The sequence below is a fragment of the Mustela erminea genome, chromosome 12 (assembly GCF_009829155.1).
Source record: "Mustela erminea isolate mMusErm1 chromosome 12, mMusErm1.Pri, whole genome shotgun sequence".
In the NCBI taxonomy this organism is placed as follows: Eukaryota; Metazoa; Chordata; class Mammalia; order Carnivora; family Mustelidae; genus Mustela; species Mustela erminea.
The window spans coordinates 1,135,163-1,155,469 of NC_045625.1; the positions used below are offsets into that span (position 1 = coordinate 1,135,163).

A 20,307-nucleotide genomic window follows, 5' to 3' on the forward strand; every position below is an offset into this window, starting at 1 on the left:
CTCCCGACCCCCAGCAGCATTGTTCCCAGGGCCTCGCAGCTGTGTCTGCACGCTTTGCCGTGTGTGTGCAAAACACAGATTCCGGGGCTGCTCGGAGCCACTGCGTCAGGACCTGCTGGGTGGGCCCGAGAATCCCCATGCTCACGGAGGATGGTGCCGTGTGGCCGGATGAGGACTTGTGCGGACAGGGGCTGGAAACTTGGGGCCTCCGGGGCTCTGCCTGGCCCCACTCTGGGGCTGGCCTTGGACACAGAGCCCCAGGACCGGCCGAGCTCCCTTGGGGAGCCCCGCGGACAAGGCGCCCAGCTCTCCGTCTGTCTCCGGCAGGTTTACAGGCGCTACGGGGAGGAGTATGGTGACCTCGCACGCCCAGACATCACCTTCACCTACTTCCAGCCTAAGCGGCCACAGGCCTGGGCGTGGGCCGCCATGCGGGGGTCCTGCTCGGTGAGCTGTGGGGCAGGTGAGGCCTGGGCCGGGGCCCACCTGAAGCACAGTTCGCTCCCTGCAGGGAGGTGGCCCAGCCCCGCTCTTCCCTCGCAGGGCTGCGCTGGGTGACCTACGGCTGTCTGGACCAGGCCAGGAACGAGTGGGCGGAGGCCGCCCGGTGCGAAGGGAGCCAGCAGCCGGCAGCCTGGTCAGAGTCCTGCGCCCCCAGGCCCTGCCCCCCATAGTGAGTGCTGCCTGCGCTCTGCCATGCCTGCTGGGCTCTCGCTGGCTACGGGGCCCACGTCCTGAGCTGAGATCGAGAGTCAGAGGCTCAATCGACCGAGCCCCCCAGGCGCTGCCCAGGTCTCCCCCCCGGGGACACCCAGGGGGCCAAGGGGCTGAGTGGGCTGTCCCTGGGCCATGTCCAGGAACCTGCAGGGACATAGGGTCCAGTGCAGAGCAGGGAAGCCAGTCCTCTGGACAAATCTGCCTTTCTCTTCCTGCCTCTCCCGAGCCAGTCCTCGAGGGGACAGGGATGGCCCCGACACTCTGTCCCTCTCGTCCTCAGCTGGGCAGCCGGAGACTTCGGTGCGTGCAGCGTCTCCTGCGGGGGAGGCCTGCGGGAGAGGGCGGTGCGTTGCGTGGAGGCCCAGGGGACCCTCCTGAGGCCGCTGCCCCCTGCCCGGTGCAGAGTGCTGGCCCCAGAGCCAGCAGTGGTGGAAGACTGCAACCTCCAGGCTTGCCCGGTGAGGTGAGCGCAGGGAGGCAGGGAGGCGACTGCCCAACTCCAGTCAGGGCTCAGGGCTTGTCCTACACCCAGCCCTACCCTTGCAGAGTGTCCCCTCACCCCTAGGACTCTGGCCGGGCCCCACCGTCCCAGAGGGACCAGCTTCAGAATTACTGTCCAGGAGACACCGGGCTGGCCATTTCCCTCTCTGAGCCCCCAGGTCTTTGCTCACGCGGAAAGCCATAGTGTCCCTTTGCTGTCACTGTTGCTGCCCCCATGGCGCCTCCTTTCCCTTTAGGGTCTGAGCTGACAGTGGCTTCTTCTGAGTTGCTGCTAACTGGCTGGGGCACCAGGGCAAGTCCCTTTCCTCTCTGGGCCCCAGTTCTGTTACTGGTCCAGTGGGGAGGAGCCTGGCCTCGGTCACTGGTGGCGCAGGCGTGGCTCGGGCTCCCTTGCCCCTGTCCCGTGCGCGGCAGACCTGGGAATCCCCACCCTTTCCCACGGAGGCCGCTCCTGCCTCGGCTCAGCTGGCAGCTGCCCCCTGTCAGGGCTGGCTTGGACTCGGAACACGGTTGCCATCCCTCACCTGGGTGGCCCGATTCCGTTTCTCGGCACCTGCTAGTGTGTGAGGAGTGATGGTTCTCTCGGGTCGGAGGCCCACCTTCCTCTCTGGAAGGCCCCGGGTCCAGGCCGGAGTCCCCGCCCCCGGGCTACCAAGTGGAGGGCCCGCAGCCACTTGTCCAGCACTCTGGGGAGAGGCCTCAGGGTTTTGCTTCTTGTGGGGCTCCTCCTTGAGTGCTGGGGTGCTGGGGTGCGGGTTCACTGCCTTTCTCCGCCCCAGGAGCCCTACAGCCCGAAGAGAGGCAGGGTGTGCTGTCTGTCCTGTCCTCAGGCAGGAGGGCTCAGACGCGTGCTCGCCAGCCTGTGGAGCAGACCCGGCTTTGTGGAATAGGACATGTGTGCTCAGGGCAGAGGGCCTGGCCACCGCGGGGCCCTGCCCCACAGACGAGAAGCTGCCTACCCAGGAACCCTGTGTGGCCACAGCATGTTCTCCAGAACCAAGCGATGTGAGTATCCTGGGCACAATGGTACCCTGGGCTATTGGGGGCTTATCGGACAGGAGAACAGGGAGCACTGAGTACCCTTGGCCTCCTGGCCAGAGCGCAAGGACTGTCCTTCTGCAACGTGGCTGTGTACGGGACCCGCCTCGCCCAAAGTATGAGCCTAGGGAGAAAGCTCTGGGCCTCGTCCCCCTCCAGCTGGCAAGCTGGGCTTGGGCCCCAGACCCAAGCATCCCATTATGATGGAGCTGCTCTGGCTCCGAGCCCCAGCCTCAGCCCTGCCCTGCTGTGCTGGTACAGAGGCCAAAGTGAGTGGGGTGGGGGCATCCTCAGGCAGCCGGAAGCAAGTGTTCGTGGAAAGGAGCAGTGGGAGGGGCCGCCTTTGGGGCTCTGCTGACCACGCCCCCTCTCCTGAAGAGATTGGGGTGGGTGGGGTGGGGGACCAGGTGCTCAGGGATCCAGAGGGGGAGACCCAGACCAAGACCCAGCAGCCTGTTGCTTGTCCCCCACAGCCAGACCCCCGGCCTCTGGAGGAGGAGGCCACATCCCCACCGGGCGGTGCTGGGGTGGGGGCTCACGCCGCACACATGTGGACTCCCCTGGCGGGGCCGTGCTCTGCCTCCTGCGGCCGAGGTGAGGCCCCCAAGGCTCCTTCACTAACTCCTCCCTGCCTACCTTTTGCCTAGTTCTAAAATGCATTTGAACTGGCTCAAGTTCAAATCCAGACTAGGTCAGAGAATCCAGACTAGGTCAGAATGTGACGTCATATACAAGGGATTGGGGCAGGTCTTCATCGCTTGGGTGAAGGGCAGGAGAGACCATAAAACTCGGCGGTGTTGGCACCCACATGTACTTCTTAAGGTCTAGAAAGTCAGCGAGCAAAGGGCCCCAGACAGCTCTGAGCTTCCTGGCCGCCGAGTCAGAGGAGCAAGGTTTTAAGATACGGTGTGTTCTTGAGCTACAGGCCTCCGCGCTTGCCCAGGGAAACCTGTCCGTGTTCAGAATCAAGGCAGGGATTCTTTTGAGGCTAGTCTTAAAGCAGAGATTCACTGAACCGGACCCTGATACCATCGTAGTCATAAACACAATACGGGATGATCATAGCAGTTCTCACCGAGTGACAGAAGCAGAGCTGCCGCTGGGGGGCCTGCCACGGGCCAGGCCCTTTGTACCCCACTTCAAAGTCCGTATAATGTCCCTGTAAGTGAGGCACCATCAGATGAAAAATCTGAGGCTCAGAGAGATTAAGTCACTTGTCCAAGGTCACCCAGCTGGCAAGTGGCAGAGACAAGAGTTGGATCTTCTGGAGCTCTCCAGAGAGCAGGACACCCGTAGCTCTTGTCAAACCCTCCTCTTGGGGCTTGGGGTCTCTGCTTCCTCCCCACAGGCCTGAGGGAGCTGCGTTTCGTGTGCATGGACTCTGTCCTGGGGACCCCTGTCCAGGAGGAGCTCTGTGACCTGGGAAGCAAGCCTGGGAGTCGGCAGGAAGCCTGTCGGGCTGCCCCTTGCCCAGCTTGGTGAGTTGGGGCGGAGACTATGCGGTGGGGGTTGGGGGTTGGGGGGAGGCAGCAGCCCGGGTCCCTGAGGGAGGGAGGCGTGTCACCCCGGGTGTCACTTCGGACAGAGCGACAGAGCACTGGCCTTCCTGCTGTAGGTGGGAGACCCGAGCCTTGGCACCGTGCCCAGTGACCTGCGGACGGGGCTGGGTGCCACTGGCTATTCGGTGCGTGAGGCTGGACCAAGGCCACCCTGTCCCCCTGCCTCCCTCCGAGTGCTCGCGGGTGCCCAGGCCCAGCCCTGTGCAGGACTGCAGTCCGAAGCCCTGCCCTGCCAGGTGGGCGCCTTCCCGAGGAGACGGGTGGTCCTCAGCCCCTCCCTGTAAGCTGCTCGGTGCCCTCCCCTGCAGGACACCGCACTGGTGTCCTGGAAGGCTGTGGCGGGCTTCAGGCACGTGGGACGCTGTGAGCACACGTGGCGGATGGCTCGTCACCCTTGCTCTTCCCCAGGCGCCGCCCGCCACGCCCGGGGGCCGTTCTGACGGTAGGGACAGGGCAGTGAGCAGGGAGCTCCGGCCCTCCTGGAGCAGAAGCCTGGGGCGGTGGGGAGATGGAAGAGCAGACGGACCGGGAGACACAGTTTGCCGTTGGCGGTGCTGTGGTGTGGCAAACACAGCGGCAAAGAAGATCGGGAGGGCCAGCCGGCCCGTGGGGGGCCGGCATTCCTATCAGAGACACAGCGGGCTTCACAGTCCCCCTGGGGTGCTCTGTCTCTCCCCCGACTGCCCTCTGAACACGTTTGTCCTCAGCGTTCTGTCTGGGAAGTGGGCCTTTCGGAATGTTCTCTGTCCACTGTGCCCCGCCTCTTGGTGGAGACGCAAGGGTGCCCCTCAGAGAAAGGACGTCTCCAGGCGCTTCCCAGTCTGCGGAAAGGAGGGGCGGCCCCGCTCCTGGGTTCCTCCCAACTCCGGTGTGTTTCAGGTGGAGGTATAAGCTGGCGGCGTGTAGCGTGAGCTGCGGAGGAGGGTTTGCGCAGAGGCTGCTGTACTGTGCGCGGGCCCACGGGGAGCATGAGGACGAGGAGGTCCTGCCGGATACCCAGTGCCAGGGGCTGCCGCGCCCGGAGCAGCGGGAGGCCTGCAGCCCAGAGCCCTGCCCGGCCAGGTCAGCAGCCCCAGGGTGTCGAGGAAGGAGCTTGATGTTCCAGAGTGTGCAGACCCCAGTCCAGTCACCGCGGGGCTCGTGGGCTGGCTCCAGCCCTGGAGGTGGTCCTCGGGGAGCAGGAGTCCCTGGCGGGCCGCCCTAGGGGTCAGAGGCGACATTCCAATGAAACGCAGACGGGGCTGCAGGTTCTCGTCAGGACTCGGTTGTGGGGGGCGCTGGAGGGGTCTCCGGGAGGAGGGAGGGTGCGGAGCCCGAGGGTGGTCCCACCACCAGTCGAGGGTGGTCCCAGCTGGGGCACAGGACCTAACAGCTGAAGCCAGCGAGGTCCCGAGGTGGGGTCGGAGCCTGCGGGGGGCCCATTTCTCCACCAGGGGCGACTCTGCCTCCCACAGGACATGTGGCAGTATCTGGAGACATTTTCAATGTCACGGCTAGGGAAAGGGGATGCTAGTGGCCTCCGGTGAGCGGGTGGAGGCCAGGTGCGCGGTTGAACATCCCACACAGCCCAGATGCCCCCACGACAGGACCGCGGGCCCCCGAGGTCAGTGGTGCCCAGGAGGAGAAGCACGTGTGCTCTGAAGGGCGGTTAGGGGTCTCGGTCGGCTTCAGTCCATCTCCCTAGTGTCTAGAACAGCGCCAGGCCCGCCGAAGGCATGGTTGCGAGGTGGTATCCCAGAGCCAGGGGCGGCCGGGGTCACGACGGAGGCCGCAGCCTCTCGCACGGGCTCCCGGGGTTCGACCCCGGCTCTGAAGGATGTCAGCTGTTGCCGTTTGCTGACCAGTGGCAGACGAACACGGCGGAGACGGGTTTTCCTCCTCCGGGGGCATCTTCTCCCCATCCCCGTCACTGGGGGAACGGAGGATGGTGACCCCCCCCTGGGCTCAGGGCTGCGCGCCGGGCCTTGGTCTCTTGCAGGTGGAAAATCCTGTCCCTTGGCCCGTGCTCAGCGAGCTGTGGCCTCGGCACCGCCACGCGCTCCGTGGCCTGTGTGCAGCTCAGCCAAGGCCAGGATGTGGAGGTGGAGGGGGCAGCCTGCGCGGCTCAGGTGCGGCCTCAGGCCAGCGTCCCTTGTGTCATCACCGACTGCACCTACCGGTGGCATGTCAGCTCCTGGACACAGGTAAGCATTGGGGCCGGGGCTGGGGGCACATCGGCCCAGGGTCCTGACGCGTGGGGACCCTGGGGGCTTTGACTCATTGTGACCCCTGAAAGGAGGGAGGGGTACGGGGGGAGCAGGCGGCCGGCGCCCGGAGGGGCGAGACACAGCAGGGCCTCGAGACCTGAGGGGCACGTCCGGACCGAGGTCTGGAGACACCAGGAGATGAAGGGGAAGGTGACTCCGTCCCACACCTTGGTCTCTCTGGGGCCGTCCTGTGCCCAAGCACCTCACAAAGTACTAGAGAGACTAAGGAAAATAGGGGTAGGTCTCCCGCTGGAGGCCCTCACTCATGGTGTGGAGCGGGAGAAGGGGCCAAGCAGACAGCCACCACCGGCATCAGTCGGAGGACTGTGGGCATCGGGGTCATGCAGAGACGGGGACTCGGACCAGGGCAGTGCGGGGCAGGAGGGCAGGGTGGGGGCCGGCTGCTGAGCCTCAGTCTCGCCATCTGTGGAATGGAGACACGGGCTTGCCTCCTGGGCTGTGCAAAGATTAGATCAGCTCACACGTGGCCAGTGGCCACTGCTGTCCCTGACACCCTCTGGCGAGGTCCGCCGCAGCTCCCGCTCCTCTTTCCTGGCAGTGCTCGGTCTCCTGCGGGGATGGCACCCAGCACCGGCATCACGCCTGCATTGGACCCCAGACCCAGGCGCCCGTGCCGGCCGGCTTCTGCCAGCACGTGCCCAGGCCAGCCACAGTGCAGAGCTGCTGGGCCGGACCCTGCACCGGGCAGGGGACTCCCAGTCTGGCACCCCGCCAGGAAGCCACTGCTGCAGACCTGGCCGTGGCTGCTGCTTCTCTGGAGCGGCCCCAGCCCCGGGCCCCAGCTTCCTGGCTTCAGGGGCTCCTGCCTGGGCTCCAGGAAAGCCCAGCTGAGCCCAGTTATGTTCTTCAACCTTCCCGTCTGGGCGGCCGGCTGGCTGTAGGAGGGGTGGACGGAGGCATCTCCACTGGGAGAGCTGGGGCCAGCTGCTCGTGGGACCCCCCTGGGGTGGATCGCTGGGAGGCCGGACCCAAGGCATGGGCTTGGGCGGTGGTGCTTGGGGCCGTCCCTCCTCTTCTAGTCTGCTTCCACTGGCAGCGCTCAAGCTCACTTTTGTTATCATCAAGGGAAAGGGAACCTGAGGTTTCGTGGGGTCAGACCCAGGTCCGTGGGACTCCAAGCCATGCCCTGCTGTATACACCACCTGCCTCTCACCAGGGCATCCGGAAGCAGCTCTGGGCCCCGGATGGAGACTCTGGGACCCATGCAGCTCCCTCCCCTGCCCTAAGCCTGCTTCTGGTGGGGCCTAGGAGGGTGCCAGCCTCCCACCTGCCAGGCTCCTCCCCAGTATGGAACCCCCGGCCCTGCTGCGGGTGTCCGCCCCCCGGAAGCCCTGTTCACCCGCGCTCCTGCCCTCTTTCCAGGTGCCTGCGGCCGGCAGCACCTTGAGCCGACAGGAACCATTGACATGCGAGGCCCAGGGCAGATGGACTGTGCCGTGGCCATTGGGCGGCCGCTGGGTGAGGTGGTGACCCTTCAGGTCCTGGAGAGCTCCCTCAGCTGCAGGGCTGGTAGGTCTCGGGCCGTGTGCACAGCTGCTGCCCAGCGTCAGGCCGCTATGCGCTGGGGAGCACAGCTCCCGGCTACCCCCGTCCCAGCATGATGTGCCACAGGCAGCCCCACCTGGAATCCTCATGGCCGTCCGTGGACGGTGCGGGCTGGTCCTGTTGCACAGATGGGGAAACTGAGGTTGTGTCTGGGGACTTGGAGTCACGTAGCTGGCATGGGAGGGACCCGATTGTGGCTCTGTCTACCCCAGGCCCCCGTGCTGCTGACGCTCACCGCACGGCCCCTTCCTAGGGGACATGCTGCTGCTTTGGGACAGGTTCACATGGAGGAAGACGTGCGGGAAGCTGTCTGGCTCGACCTTCAGCTCCAAAACAAACACGCTGGTGGTGAGGCAGCACCGCACGCAGCCTGAAGGCGGGGTTGTGCTGCGGTACGGGAGCCGGCCTGCCTCGGGAACCCCCCACAGAGGTACGGGGGGACGCCAGATCCTTCCCCCTTCTCTGCAGGCAGCCGGGTGGGCAGACAGGGCACCCATGGAGATGGAGGAGGACCCACGGCTCCCCAACCCCAGGACGAGGTCCCGGCATATGGGCACGTGTGCCGTGTCCCTGCCTCCCTGGGGCCTTGCAGCGACGGGTGGACGAGGACCCTGACATCCTCACCCTGTCACTCGGGCTGCCACCACGGACCCCCGCCCTGGCCCTGATGTTCTTCAAGACCCTTAGGGTCCTCTGTGCGCAGCTTTCCCTTCCCCAGAGCCCTGTTCTGGTGCACCGTGCTCTTGGCTCAGCCCCCACAGAGCTGCTGTGTGCACGCGTGCTTATACGTGTGTGCGCGCGCACACACAACTTCACGGAGGGGATGGCACCCCACGGCCCTCCTGGTGTCCTCTCTGGTGTCCCACGGCCCTCTGGAGGCCCCTGGGGACTTGCTGTCCCCCAACAGCCCGGGCTGGCTGAATGTGGCTTCCCTAGCCAGTTCCAGAGGTTTCTGGGATCCCCCTGGCTTTGCCTCTACAGAGACCTGACGCGGTCCCCGAACTCTCAGTGCCCTCACTGAGAGCACAGACTGGCCACCCCTTCTCACCGCTCTCCACTTCCTGGTCTTTTGCATGTGGGCTTTTGCTCCCTGGGGCCGGGGGTACAGGCAGGCGCTTCCCGTGGGTTCCTAATAATGGCAGTGGCCTTTGTGACAGGCTCAGTGCTAAGCACTCCTGCACGCGTGACGTGACCTAAGGACTGCTCTCTCAACGCCTGCTCTTGTTCGCTTTACTCTGTGGAGGGGGGTCTGGAGCTCAGAGCACTGAAAGCCTTCGCCTAGGGTCACACGACAGAGCGTGGTGGAGGTGGGGTTCAGCGGTGGCTTCTGTAGGGGAGGCTTGATCTTGACAACACCACCGTATCGCCCCCCGTCACTGCTCCCCAGCTGTGAGCTACCCTGGCCTCCGGCATTGGTGGTCTTTCTGGGGGCTCCTAGGACCCGAGATGGTCCCCACCGGCCCGTCCACCTGCTCTTCTCTGCAGACTGTGACATGCAGCACTTTGGACCCTCGGGTGAAATCGTGAGCCCCTCGAAGAGTCCCGATGGGAGCAACTTGGGGGGCTGCCGCATCTTCATTAACGTGGCCCCGCAGGCCCGGATTGCCATCCATGCCCTGACCACTGACGTGGGCTCGGGAACCGGAGCCAGCTACATCTCCGTAAGGCCACCAGGATAGGGACAGGAATGGGCTGAATTTTGCTGATTCGAGATAGCTGTCCCCGGGGATGGGAACCGGGGTGCTGTACTAGAGGACCCCCTGACTTTGCTCAAAGACCTGAAAATCATTGGTGAAAGAATAGGAGAGGAATTTCCTCCACTAACTCACCAACAAACGTTTACTGAGTCTGCGCAAGAGTGAAACACAGACCTTTTCTGATGTAGACTGTTAACCCAGGCCTGAAGCATAATTTTAGACCCTGTTGCAACTTTTCCAGAAGAGGCCAGTCCCTCCCCGCACGTGGTTCGTGTGTTCCGAGAGAACTGTCCTCTGCAAGGTGTCAGCTCCCCCAGTGCATGCAGTGGGGCTTCTGGAATCCAGCTCTAGCACCCTGGCTGTGTGTCCTTGGGGAAGTAGGACAACTTCTCTGAACCTCAGTTTCTGGGGTGGAGCAATAGTGTCTTCCTGATAGGGCTGTTGTGTGAAGGTTAAATGTGACCCCGAGTGTATGATGCTGTGTAGGAATGTGAGCTAGTTGTCATTGTGGCTGGCCCTTTCCCCTCAGATCCGGGACACCCACAGCCTGAAGACGATGACATTCCGTGGGCAGCAGGCACTCTACTGGGAGTCAGAGGGAAGCCAGGCTGAGATGGAGTTTAGCCAGGGCTTCCTGGAGGCGCGTGCCAGCCTGCGGGGCTGGTACTGGACCCTCCAATCTAGGGTGCAGGAGCCTGGCCTGGCCGCGCTCTAGCTTCCTCTCCAAGGACATTTCTCCAGGGACCTGTGGACGCAGTGGGATGCCTCCTCCAGGTCCTGAAAGAGACAGGAAGGAGGCTGACATTTATGAGCACCTGTTCGGTACCCGGCGAACCCGAGGGTTGACTCTGGTCTCTGAGTGCTTTCCAGTGTGGATCCCTCCAATCTTAAGTGCCTCCTTCAGGGCCTTGGGAAGCAGGGACTGGACTCCCTGAAAAGGCCTCTCTGTGCCAATAAACGGAATGTGCAGTCCGAGGAGCGCTTTCTGCATACCCTGTCCCATCCAGCTTGAAAACCCACCCTACGGCGTTGCCGAGATTCCTGGCGGCGGGCGGGTCCGGACCCATTCTTGACCTGAGCAAGCCCCACGCCACCCCCAGAGGTCTTTTCTCCTGCCCAGGGAGGAGGACAAGGGACTGTGTGGACTCGAGAATGGGCCCGCCCCGGCGCGCCTGCTAATTCTCTGCGAAGCCCCGCCCCGTGCTAGTCCCGCCGGAGGATCCGACCGCCGAGAGCCGGGGCCTCCGCACCCCGCCCCCTATGCTAATGAGCGCGAGCCCCTCGGGCTCCCCTGGCCCCGCCCCGCGAGCGCCGCCCCCTATGCTAATGAGCGGCCGCCTCTCCCACAAGGCAGCGCGCCGGGCCGACGCGGCCGGCTCCGGAGCCCTTTGTGAGGGCGGCGGACGACGCCAGACGGCGGGACCATGAGCGGCTCGGGCGGGGCGGCGGCGGCGGCCGTCAGCTCCGCGCCGCCCGCGCAGGACGAGGGCATGACGTGGTGGTACCGCTGGCTGTGCCGCCTGTCGGGGGTGCTGGGGGCCGTCTGTGAGTACCCGGCCCGGGGGAGGGGCCGGCCCCGCCGCCCACCGCGCATGCGTGCCCGGCCCCGCCCCTCTGGCGCGCCCCCGCGGGGGGGCTGTGGGGGGCGCGCGCGGGGAGGACGCCGGGCGGTTGCTATGGTTACCGGCCGGGCGGCGCGGCCGGGCGGCTCCGGGGAGGTCTCGGGAGGGAAAGTGCGCTCCCGGGCCGAGTCGCCGCCCCCCGCCGCGTCGCAGCGGGAGGACCCGCGGCCTCTGCCCCGGGGGGCGGTTTCCGAGACCTCCCGGGGCGGCTCGCGGGGCGCCGGCCCAGCCCCGCCCGGACGCAGCCTCACCTGTTGACTTGGGCGGGGCCGGGGGCGGCCGCGGTCTTCCCCTTCGGGCGAGGGTGGTTGACACGTGGGGCCGGTGCTGCCAGGGCACAGGCGGTCCCCGAGGGAGACGCTGAGCCGAGGGGACGCGGCCTCTCCTCTGGGTGCTCCCTGTCCATCCGGAGGCCGGCGCGTGCCCTCTGCGGCCGCTGGGCCTCAGCCGCCCCCCCCGGCCCCCCCAGCGCCATCCCCGGCGCGCGTCCCGTCCCGACGCGCGAGCGGGAAGGCAGACTGCTGCAGTAAAGATCCCGCGCGGGTCTTCGAGCGCAGATGCGCGTCCGGTGGTTGACCGTGGGCTCTGCTCTCCCAAGTGGAGTCCCTGGGCTGTCCCGGGGCGTCATGGTGTTGAGGCTACAGACGAAGCCAGGAGCAGCTGGTGGCATGGCTCTGAGGTGTCAGTTTCACCTAAGCTGGCCGGGGAGGGTCGTTATGCAGACTCCAAACAGCTTCCACCCCCCCAACACAAAGCACGCAAGAGTTTTAGGGATGAGGGGTCTGGCCTGCGCTGTGGGTGGCTTGTGCGACTCTTGATCTTGGGGTTGTGAGTTCAAGACCCACAGTGGGTGTGGATGTTACTTAAAAATAAAATATTAAGAAAAAAGGCTCAGAGATGAAACAGGAATTCAGATGAGGGCTGTGCTTCTGGTTGGTCACTTCAGGGTAGGGTTGCCGTCCTGGCTGGTGGGGGCCTGAGAGGGGCATTTATGCAGGGTCCCCGACAGTCCTGTAGAGGCTGTAGGCTGGGAGGAAAGAGGACGGCGCAGGACGCCTCCCTCACTTAGCCAACCCCACGAGCATCTTCCAGCCTTGATTGTTACGGGGCTCCTGGCTGGAGCCTTTCTGTCCAGGTTGAAACCTGGTTTTCGCCCAGTGCTGGCTGTTGGTAGGACGGCGGGGGAAGTGTTGGAGCTGGAGGGGAACTGCTGGCTGCCGCAGGTGTAGACCGCTGTCGGAGGAGCCCAGGCCTAGCCGAGAGCAGGGCAGAAGCAGTACTGTGTTGTGGGCACTCCCGTCCACGGCTCTGGTGAGGGGCCTTGCTGCCTGAAAGCCTATGTGCTATGTTCAAGGGGAATGTCTCCTTTTTAGAAGGCAGAAGGCACCTCTGTCCTTTCAGGAGACCTTGGGGACACACAGGGCAGCCCCTCTGCAGTTCGGGCTCACTTCCTCCGGTTTCTCCACTGCCCGCAGCCTGCATAGGTCACAAGAGAAAACAACAGGAGAATTCCAGGCCCAGCCGGGGATCAGGTGCCCGGGAGCTGCTGCAAGTTTAATCAACTGGTTGCCAATTGCTGCTTCAGGGCCCAGCTTCCAGCCCCACCCCAGCGAGGGCCTGGGCTAGATGCCTGGCTGGGAGCCAGGGCCCCGGAAGTGCCCAGCTGGCGCCGGGGAGTTCCGGGAGAAGCGGGCCCGAGGCGGCTGCTGTGTGCGGTGTGTGCGGAGGCCAAGGCGGCTGTGGCACACCCTGTCCGTGGACGTGGTCGGGAGCGCAGGGCCAAGCTCCACATGTGGGCATCAGGACCTGGTGTTGCAGGGGTGGGTGGGCCGGGCTGTGGCCCGTCTTGTGTGCAGGAGCGGAAACAGGCCTAAAAAAGGGTCGGGAACATCCTCAGCCGGTGAGCCGGTTACAGATGGCGCCGTCTCCTAGGCCTGCCTGATCCCGATTTGTTCCGAGACAGGCAGCCCTTGTCCCAGCCAAAACCCAAGCCACGTTTCCTGCGTCAGAGGGCTGCTTGTGTGGCCAGCCCGGCGAATGGGGCGCCTGCCTGGCCCGAGCCCTCCGGACTCTTGTCTCTCTCCATGCTCCGTACCTTGTGGTGGGCGTGGGTAGGACTGGGGTTCAGAGGCCCTCCCGGCCGTGGACAGGACAGAGGGGGAGGTGCCCTCCAAGCCAGCCAGCCGCACCCTCGCTGTGCGGCCTGGAGCCAGCTGCTCCGGCTCTCTGAGCTGCAGCCTCACCGGACGCCCAGCCGTTCCGCTGGTCTCACTCGCCTCGGGTGGCACAGGGGAGACTTGGAGGTGCCGTCGGGGGAAGCAAGCGTCGGGTGTCAGAAGGGGTCTGCTGGGGGTCCTTCCTGGCAGGCTCTGTCCCTTCCTCCCGCTGATTCCTGCTCCTGTCTTGCTTCCAAGCTTGCGCCATCTCAGGCCTCTTCAACTGCGTCACCATCCGCCCTCTGAACATCGCGGCCGGCGTGTGGATGATGTGAGTGGCCGGTGGGGCGGGGGGCGTGTGGGTTCTGGCTGCTGGGCAGGCCCTCACCTCCTCCATACCCTGCCACCTTCCGTTTTCCTGGTGCTCTGTAGGGCCAGGCCAGGGGCACACCCACCCAGGCACCTACTGGGTTTAGGGCTGGGGTCACCAACGTGTTCGGAGCGTCCACTGAGCCAGACCGTGCCGGCTCCGCGTCTACTACCCTAGGCCTGCCACGGACAGGGCAGGGTTAGAGCGGGCGGGGGATCCGGCGGTCGGAGCACCCTAGATGAATTCTCTGCCCCCCTCCTGCCAGGGTAGCTCCATCCCGGGGGAGGGGAAGGCAGGGGTGACACTGGCCAGTGCAGCTTTGGCCACATCTAAGCCACCCAGTGCATGTGAAAGGTGGCTGTGCCCCAAGGGTGGCCTGTGCCCAGGTGGGACCTGGCGGGGAGGGGCACGGAGGTGGACACGATGGGGCCCTGCCCTCAGAGAGCTCAGGCCAGGGCGGAGGCTGGCTGGGGTGGGACCCAGAGACGCATGGGGGACGTGGGGGTCAAGGCGCTGGCCTGAGGCTTCAGTGGGCAGAGTCCAGAGGTTGGCTGGCCTGGCTGGGGAAGGGTGGGAGGGGAGGCTGGGGAGGGGCCAGGCGGGGCGGGGGGACTGGGCTGGTGTGGGTTGTGCAGAGTCCCGGCTCTTGGGGCACCCGCAGCTGGAGTTTCTGTCGAAGGTAGGTAATGAGCGCCCGGTGTCTGCGACTGTGCCCCAGTCACGGGGAACTCGAAGACCAGAGCAGACACCTCAGTCTGTCCCCACGGGTTAGCCGTCCCGGCCTGAGCACAGGATGGCGGGGGCAGGGGGAGAGAACCCTGCACCACAGGGCTTGCCAAGCTTCCTCTGCCCTGGGTGGGCTTGCCGACGGTCAGCGCTCAGTGACTGCGGCCTGACGGACCCGCTCCTCACCGTCCTTGGCAGACGAGCCGCTGCTGGGGACAGCTTTCTCCGTGCTGACGGCCATGTGAGGGACAGGGGTGGTGACGCTAGAAGCCGAGTGGCGGCTGGCTCTCTGCCCAGGGCTAAGCGTGGAGGGGCTCGCTGTATGCTTATGGTGGCGCTGTGACGCGGGGGTCTCGTCTCCTTCAAGGACAGAGGGTGAAGGGAAGACCGGACCCTGCCTCCAGAGTGCTGGCTTCGGTGAGGGGGGCTGGTGTGCGAGCGGCGGCTCCGCAGAGGCCCTGAGCGGGGGGCGTGGGGGGCTCGGGAAGAGCGGCATCCGGGGCTGGGTATCGGGGAACCCCGTCCCCTCAGGCCTGTCAGCCTGCCCCCCGTTCCCTGCCCTCCAGCATGAACGCCTTCATCCTGCTGCTCTGCGAGGCGCCCTTCTGCTGCCAGTTCATTGAGTTCGCGAACACGCTGGCTGAGAAGGTGGACCGGCTGCGCTCCTGGCAGAAGGCTGTCTTCTACTGCGGGTGAGGGGCCCCGGGGAGGGCCGGGCCAGCGCGGACCTTGAACCCCCAGGGCCCCTGACACGGTTTCCCAAAACTCAAGGACCCGAAGGGCAGGCGACGGCTGGTGGCCCACGTGGTGGGGGTACCGTGGGTGAGGAGGAGGCCGGGCGAGCGTCGTGCAGAGCCCTCGGGTCAGGGCCGACGTGAAGTGCCACCCAGCGAGGTGGGAGCGAGCCCACCGCCGCGGTGCAGACGCGGGAGCCCGGTGCCCTGCGGCCTGCTGTGTCAGAGAAGCGCGCGGTGCCTGGGATGTTGGCCCATCGTTTGGGAGTTGTTAACCAGATTCTGGTAGGTTCACTGGATGTGTTTGTGGGCAGCCCCTCGGGTGCCCTGATGGGAGAGCGGGTTGCAGAACAGAAACGGTCACCTTCCCACACGCTTTCCTTTGACTTTCCGCCTTCTCACACCAGAGTCCGTATGTCCGTATGCAGCCTTGTCCACTTGAGTCACGAGGCTGAACTAATTTCAGGACGTGCCTGCCACACAGAAGCTTCTAGAACAGGTGCATGGGAGGCCCTCGGCAGCTTCTGGGAGCAACACCAGTAGTTACTCGGATTTAGGTTGTCTTTGAAAGAAAAACGGAGATGTTTATTCTAGAGGTTTCTTCCTTTTGTGAAAGCCAGTGGTTTTTTTTTTTTTAGATTTTATTTACTTATTTGACGGAGAGAGAGAGAGAGAGTGTAGAAGCAGGGGCGGCAGGAGAGGGAGAAGCAGGCTCCCCGCCGAGCACAGAGCCTGACTCGGTCGATCCCAGGACCCTGGGGTCATGAAGGCAGAGGCCTGACTCACTGAGCCCCCAGGTGCCCCCGAGGCCAGTGGTTGTGACAAGACCAGACACACATTCATTCGTGCTAGAGCCCTTCCCACCTGGTCTCCGCCACAGAGGAATGCGGGGTCTCCGTGCTGCCTGCCGTCACGTCCTTTGCCTCGGTCTTTATTTTTAAGAGGAGTATTTTAAAAACACGAACAGGAACCTCTGTTCGCTACAAATGATTTGGAAAATATTGGAGCCCCACTACATGGAACCTTTTGGTCAGCTTTGGTCTGCGACTCTGCAGGCGGCTTTTTAAACCTGTTTCTGCCATGGTCATAACTGTTCTAAGTAAATTTGTGTCCCGCTTCTTCTCCACTTTGTATCGTGATGTAAACATTTCAGGGTCACCACGAAGGCTTTGTGATGTTACTTGTAATGACGGCAGTGCTTACCGCACTGCGCACATCATGCTTTTCTTAATTGGTAAACCGGGGTCCAAATCAGATCCTGTCGTGGCAGCCGGCAACGCGCCAAAACCCTTCCCCTGACGCTCCTCTCGGGATGTATTCGCAGCGGGCACTTACTAGGTCAGAGGTCACGGTCACCGGAGAGGCTTCAGTACGCGGCGACCTTGCTTCCGGAAGAGGTGATCCGAGTTTCTGTCCCTCTCCGGCCTCCCGGGGCTGGGCACCATTTTACATTTGTGTCTGTGGTCGGGGAGGTGAGCTGTTTTTTCAGACGTTTTTGCTGACTGCGTTTTCTTTTTTGGGAATGGTCTAGTTCACTTTTTTACCTATTGGCCTCCCAGCGCTCTACTTAGAGAGCTCTCCCCTCCCGGCGGGAAGGCCTCCTGGCGCTTCGCTACGCCCCTCGTAGATGTTCTTCCAGCCTGTTTGCCTCCGTCGCGACGGAGGATTGTCCCCGCATTGTCCCCGCGGTCTTTCCGTGCGTGTGTCGTTTCTCCTTTTCTTCTATTACTTCGGGGTTTTATGACCACGGTAAAACCTCACCATCACTTGTCCCTCCTGAAGGCGTCAGGTGGAATTCAGCGGGCCGCCCAGTCTTACCTTCTCTGTGTACAGGGTGCGCCCGGGCAGGGGAGGCCTCTGGGCACGGCCTGGCCCAGGGAAGCCCAGGACAGGGAGCCCTCCAGGCACGGCGTCTTCCTGGCCTGGGAATCCCAGCCGGCCCCTGGACTCAGCCCCGTGGCTGCTGGAGCCAGAGCGGACACCTGCCGCCAGGTGGCGCCACACGGAGCTCTGGACCCGCCGGAGCTGGGGCTGCTCCCGCTGGGAACCCGGCAACCTGGAAACCCCATGCCTTGTGCGCTTGCAGCTTTGGGTTCCGTCCCGGGGGGATGTGGCCGGTTTTCCGCAGTACCGCGAGCGGCCGTGTGCTTGGTGCTGACGCTGTTCCGGGCATCACGTCCTTAACACGGGAGGAGTTCGGGAACTTGCCGAGTCGGAAGCCACTAGGGGCTGGACTGACCTGAGACTTTCTGGTTGGCCTGTTTTCTGGGCAGGGAGACGGACTCTCCCAGTGCTGTTTCGCCCTTTGGGTACCTCAGACCCTTTGAACGATCTGACGAAGGCTTATGTCCTCTCCCCAGAAAGTACACAGGATTCCGCAGACAAGTGCACATGTGTCTAAGGGCTTTCCGAAGCCTGGCCGTGAACTGGTGTCGGGACGGATTGCCAGGGACCCTTCCCAATCCTGGTGTCCGGGAAGGGGGTCTGGAAGCGGTGAGGCAGCCACAGGGCAGGAGCACCCCCTTGACCTCTGTCTTTCTCGTAGGATGGCCGTCATTCCCATCGTCATCAGCCTGACCCTGACCACGCTGCTGGGCAATGCCATTGCGTTCGCCACCGGCGTGCTGTATGGACTCTCCGCTCTGGGCAAAAAGTGCGTGTGCCTCTCCCGGCCCCCGGGGGGAATCATGACATCCTGCCTCCTGAAGTCTCTCAGGGAGGATGGTCCGAGTGGGGCCCCTGTTATCCCCTTGCAGAAACTGAGGCACAGAGGTTGTCAGCGACGCTCATGAGCGTCCCCAGGGTGTTCAGCTCTAGGAAATGAGAGTGGGAGGGTTCACGGGCTTCCGGTGGCCTGGCTGTGCCTCGCCTCAGCCGACAGCGGGGATGGCAGGTCTGTGGCTCAGGAGAGCCTGTGTCACACTTAGAGGGGGACGTGTCTGTCCTCTGAGCAACAGGGTCTCTGGGGAAAGCAGAGCCCCGTAGCGTGTCCCTGCAGGTTGTGCCTTGGTCACAGGCTAGGGATCTGGTGGTGGCAGGGAGGGCTGGGTGCCTGGGGTCACTCCCCTCTGTGATGCTGACGCATTCTCTCCCCAGGGGCGATGCGATCTCCTATGCCAGGATCCAGCAGCAGAAGCAGCAGGTGGACGAGGAGAAGCTCACGGACACCCTGGAAGGGGAGCTGTAATGTGAGCTCCCCGCTCGCCCCTCTGGTTCAGTGCGGACACGTCTTGCAGGGATGAGGCCTGGAGCACTGACCCTGAAGGACATCCTGGAAGAGGAGCCTTTCCTCCCACCAGCCCCCCTACACCTGGAGTCCTATTCTGTCTTCTCCTCCCTCTAGCTTGGTGTCTCCCGGCCCTGGGCCTTGGCCCGCAGCAGGAAGACCGGCGGTGACAGCGGGCAGCCACGGTGACCCAGGCTGCAGGGCTGGAGGCAGGGCGGGGCCTGCCTGGTCCCACTCCTCGTGGCCGGCTCGGCTCAGCTGGAAACGTGCTGCCGTGTGCATTTCCGGACGCCCCCCGCCAGCGGAGTCCCCGGGACCTGCTGAAGGCTCGGGCGGGGCTTCCCCCACAGATGCTGGGCCTGTGCCGAGCGGGGAGCCATGTCACCCTGGGCCTGGGCATTGGGCAGAGTGAGCCTCCACTTGGCTCTCCAGGCAAGAAATTAACTTGTAGGCTGAGTCATCTGGGCCCCGCTGTCTACCTGTCATCGGGACAGCGATGCCGTGGCCCATGCCCAGGCACCTACCACTGCCCAGGTTCCTCCCCGCCTCTCTGTTCTCCGTGGAGCCCACAGCACTCCCGAGATGCTTCCTGAGTGTCCAGAACAGCAACCTTGGCAGTGGCTGGACAGCTAGGGACTGCTCCCGCCCCCGGTTCCCCGGAAGCTTGCACAAGCCATCCAGCATACTTCTGGGTCCTGGCCCGGGCCTCCAGGTTCTCCCTCCAACCCGCAAGGCCCTGGTGCCGAGGAAGTGGGGAGGGCAGGCTCTCCTTTGTCCTGTGGGTCTGTTTGTCCATCTTTCTGGCGTGGTCCTGCCACGTCAGCCGTGGCCCAACCGAGTTAGTAGGGCTGAGTTCAACCCACCAATATTGCTGCCGGCCTACCCCCCGACCCTGCCTTCGGGGAGTTTCTTGCCTTTGAGAGCTGGGCAGAGACCAGAGCTGCCTCCGCCACCATGAGCTGTACCCGGGCCACCTGGGAGCACTCAGGCCTGTGTGGATGGTGCGAGGCGGCGGCCCTGCCTGGGCTGTGCGCCGTCGCCCCCGGCCTCCCTCCGCGCCAGCATTCCGGGGTCCCCTGCGTGTGTCCGCCGCAGCCCGTGGACGGCTCTGCTCAAGGGACCAGCCCCCAGCTGCTAGGCCTGTCCGATGGGGCCTGGCCAAGCCCGGGCGGCAGTGGGCACAGATGGGTTGGTGTGGAAAAGGTCTAGCCCTGCTCTTCCTTCTCCCAGGACCCTAGCTGTGCCAGCTCCCAGCCCTGAGCTCCGCCCCAGCCCTGCTTTGTTCAAAGCAGCCCTAGGGCTGTGTCCAAATCCTTGCTTCCCGGAGACAGCTCCCCTCTGGGGGGGGCGCTGTGCTTGTCAGTGTGGGACCGAGGGAGGGACATGTCACAGGGCTTCTGCTCAGCAGCGGCCCCCAGCGGCCTTCCAGAGAGCCCACCAGGCTGAGCCCCAGGGCATAGCAGCTGGCCGGCCTGGTGGGACACGTGCCTTCAGGGGTCCCCTGGGACCACCTTTCTCAAGCAAGCGCTGGGTTCAAAGGGCTCTGGGTTCTATACTCTCCAGGCGGGCGGGGGTGTGCGTGTGTGTGTGTTCTGCGTGTGCTACAAGACCTGTCTACCTCCCCAGAGGAGCAAGGGCCCTGCCTGCCCCTCTTGGCTCATTCTTACCGAGGCAGTGGGATGCGGGGGTCACTTCTGCCCAGCCCTCCTGACCCCGCTGCACGGGCCTCGCTGGCGGGGCTTCCTTCTGCAGGGGGAGAGGCTGGCTGTGTCCAGGAAGGCTGCACCTCTACCCCATCAGGTCGGGTGGGATCTCGAGGCAGGCGCAGACCCTCCAGCCCGAGTCATCGGCCGGGTCGGACCCGTCACGTGTCCGGGGTTCCCAGCGAGCCCGGCGAAGCAGTCCCGGAGCAGTGACCCTGTCCCTCAGTGTGGGGTGCCGCCTCACAAGGAACATCCGTCCTGGTGGCAGAAGGGGCCAGGCCGCCCGGTTCTGTTCCCGCCTCCATGGGTCTGGACTCTGTCGTCTTGGGGTCCTCGTTTCTCGCAGTGTTCGGCTTGCGTTTTGAGCAATAAAGCTTGGTGTAGGCGTACCCTCGCTTGTGGGGTCTGCCTCTTCCCTTCTCCCCCGGGGCCGTAAGCATGCGGGC

The 20,307-nt window shown here is 64.4% G+C and overlaps 2 protein-coding genes and 1 pseudogene across 10 annotated transcripts in view; all 3 read left to right on the plus strand.

Moving 5' to 3' along the window:
- ADAMTS13 (ADAM metallopeptidase with thrombospondin type 1 motif 13) overlaps nt 1-10,300 on the plus strand; it is a 28,353-nt gene extending 18,053 nt beyond the window's left edge. For 4 of the 8 annotated variants that reach the window (XM_032307808.1, XM_032307809.1, XM_032307815.1 and 1 more), the window contains 14 exons: nt 328-463; nt 544-673; nt 998-1,180; nt 2,049-2,223; nt 2,730-2,850; nt 3,605-3,734; nt 3,872-4,051; nt 4,695-4,877; nt 5,794-5,998; nt 6,621-6,918; nt 7,445-7,591; nt 7,881-8,057; nt 9,113-9,288; nt 9,854-10,300. In XM_032307808.1, the coding sequence (XP_032163699.1) occupies nt 328-463; nt 544-673; nt 998-1,180; nt 2,049-2,223; nt 2,730-2,850; nt 3,605-3,734; nt 3,872-4,051; nt 4,695-4,877; nt 5,794-5,998; nt 6,621-6,918; nt 7,445-7,591; nt 7,881-8,057; nt 9,113-9,288; nt 9,854-10,039 (2,427 nt within the window). In that variant the 3' untranslated portion in view covers nt 10,040-10,300. The other 4 variants (XM_032307812.1, XM_032307811.1, XM_032307810.1 and 1 more) reach the window with 4 other exon arrangements.
- A 357-nt stretch (nt 10,301-10,657) lies between these two features.
- On the plus strand, nt 10,658-20,248 carry CACFD1 (calcium channel flower domain containing 1). 2 transcript variants are annotated; one of them, XM_032307875.1, is made up of 6 exons: nt 11,542-12,478; nt 13,361-13,433; nt 14,765-14,890; nt 17,478-17,585; nt 18,029-18,120; nt 18,276-20,248. In XM_032307875.1, exons 1-5 carry the CDS (start codon nt 12,292-12,294, stop codon nt 18,117-18,119), a joined length of 585 nt encoding a protein of 194 aa, XP_032163766.1. In that variant the 5' UTR covers nt 11,542-12,291; the 3' UTR covers nt 18,120; nt 18,276-20,248. The 2 variants fall into 2 exon arrangements, with proteins under 2 accessions (XP_032163767.1, XP_032163766.1); XM_032307876.1 differs by lacking the exon at nt 11,542-12,478 and adding an exon at nt 10,658-10,869 and having other exon boundaries at nt 18,029-20,248.
- LOC116570590 lies at nt 18,329-20,306 on the plus strand (annotated as a pseudogene).
- Nucleotide 20,307: the final 1 nt, after the last annotated feature.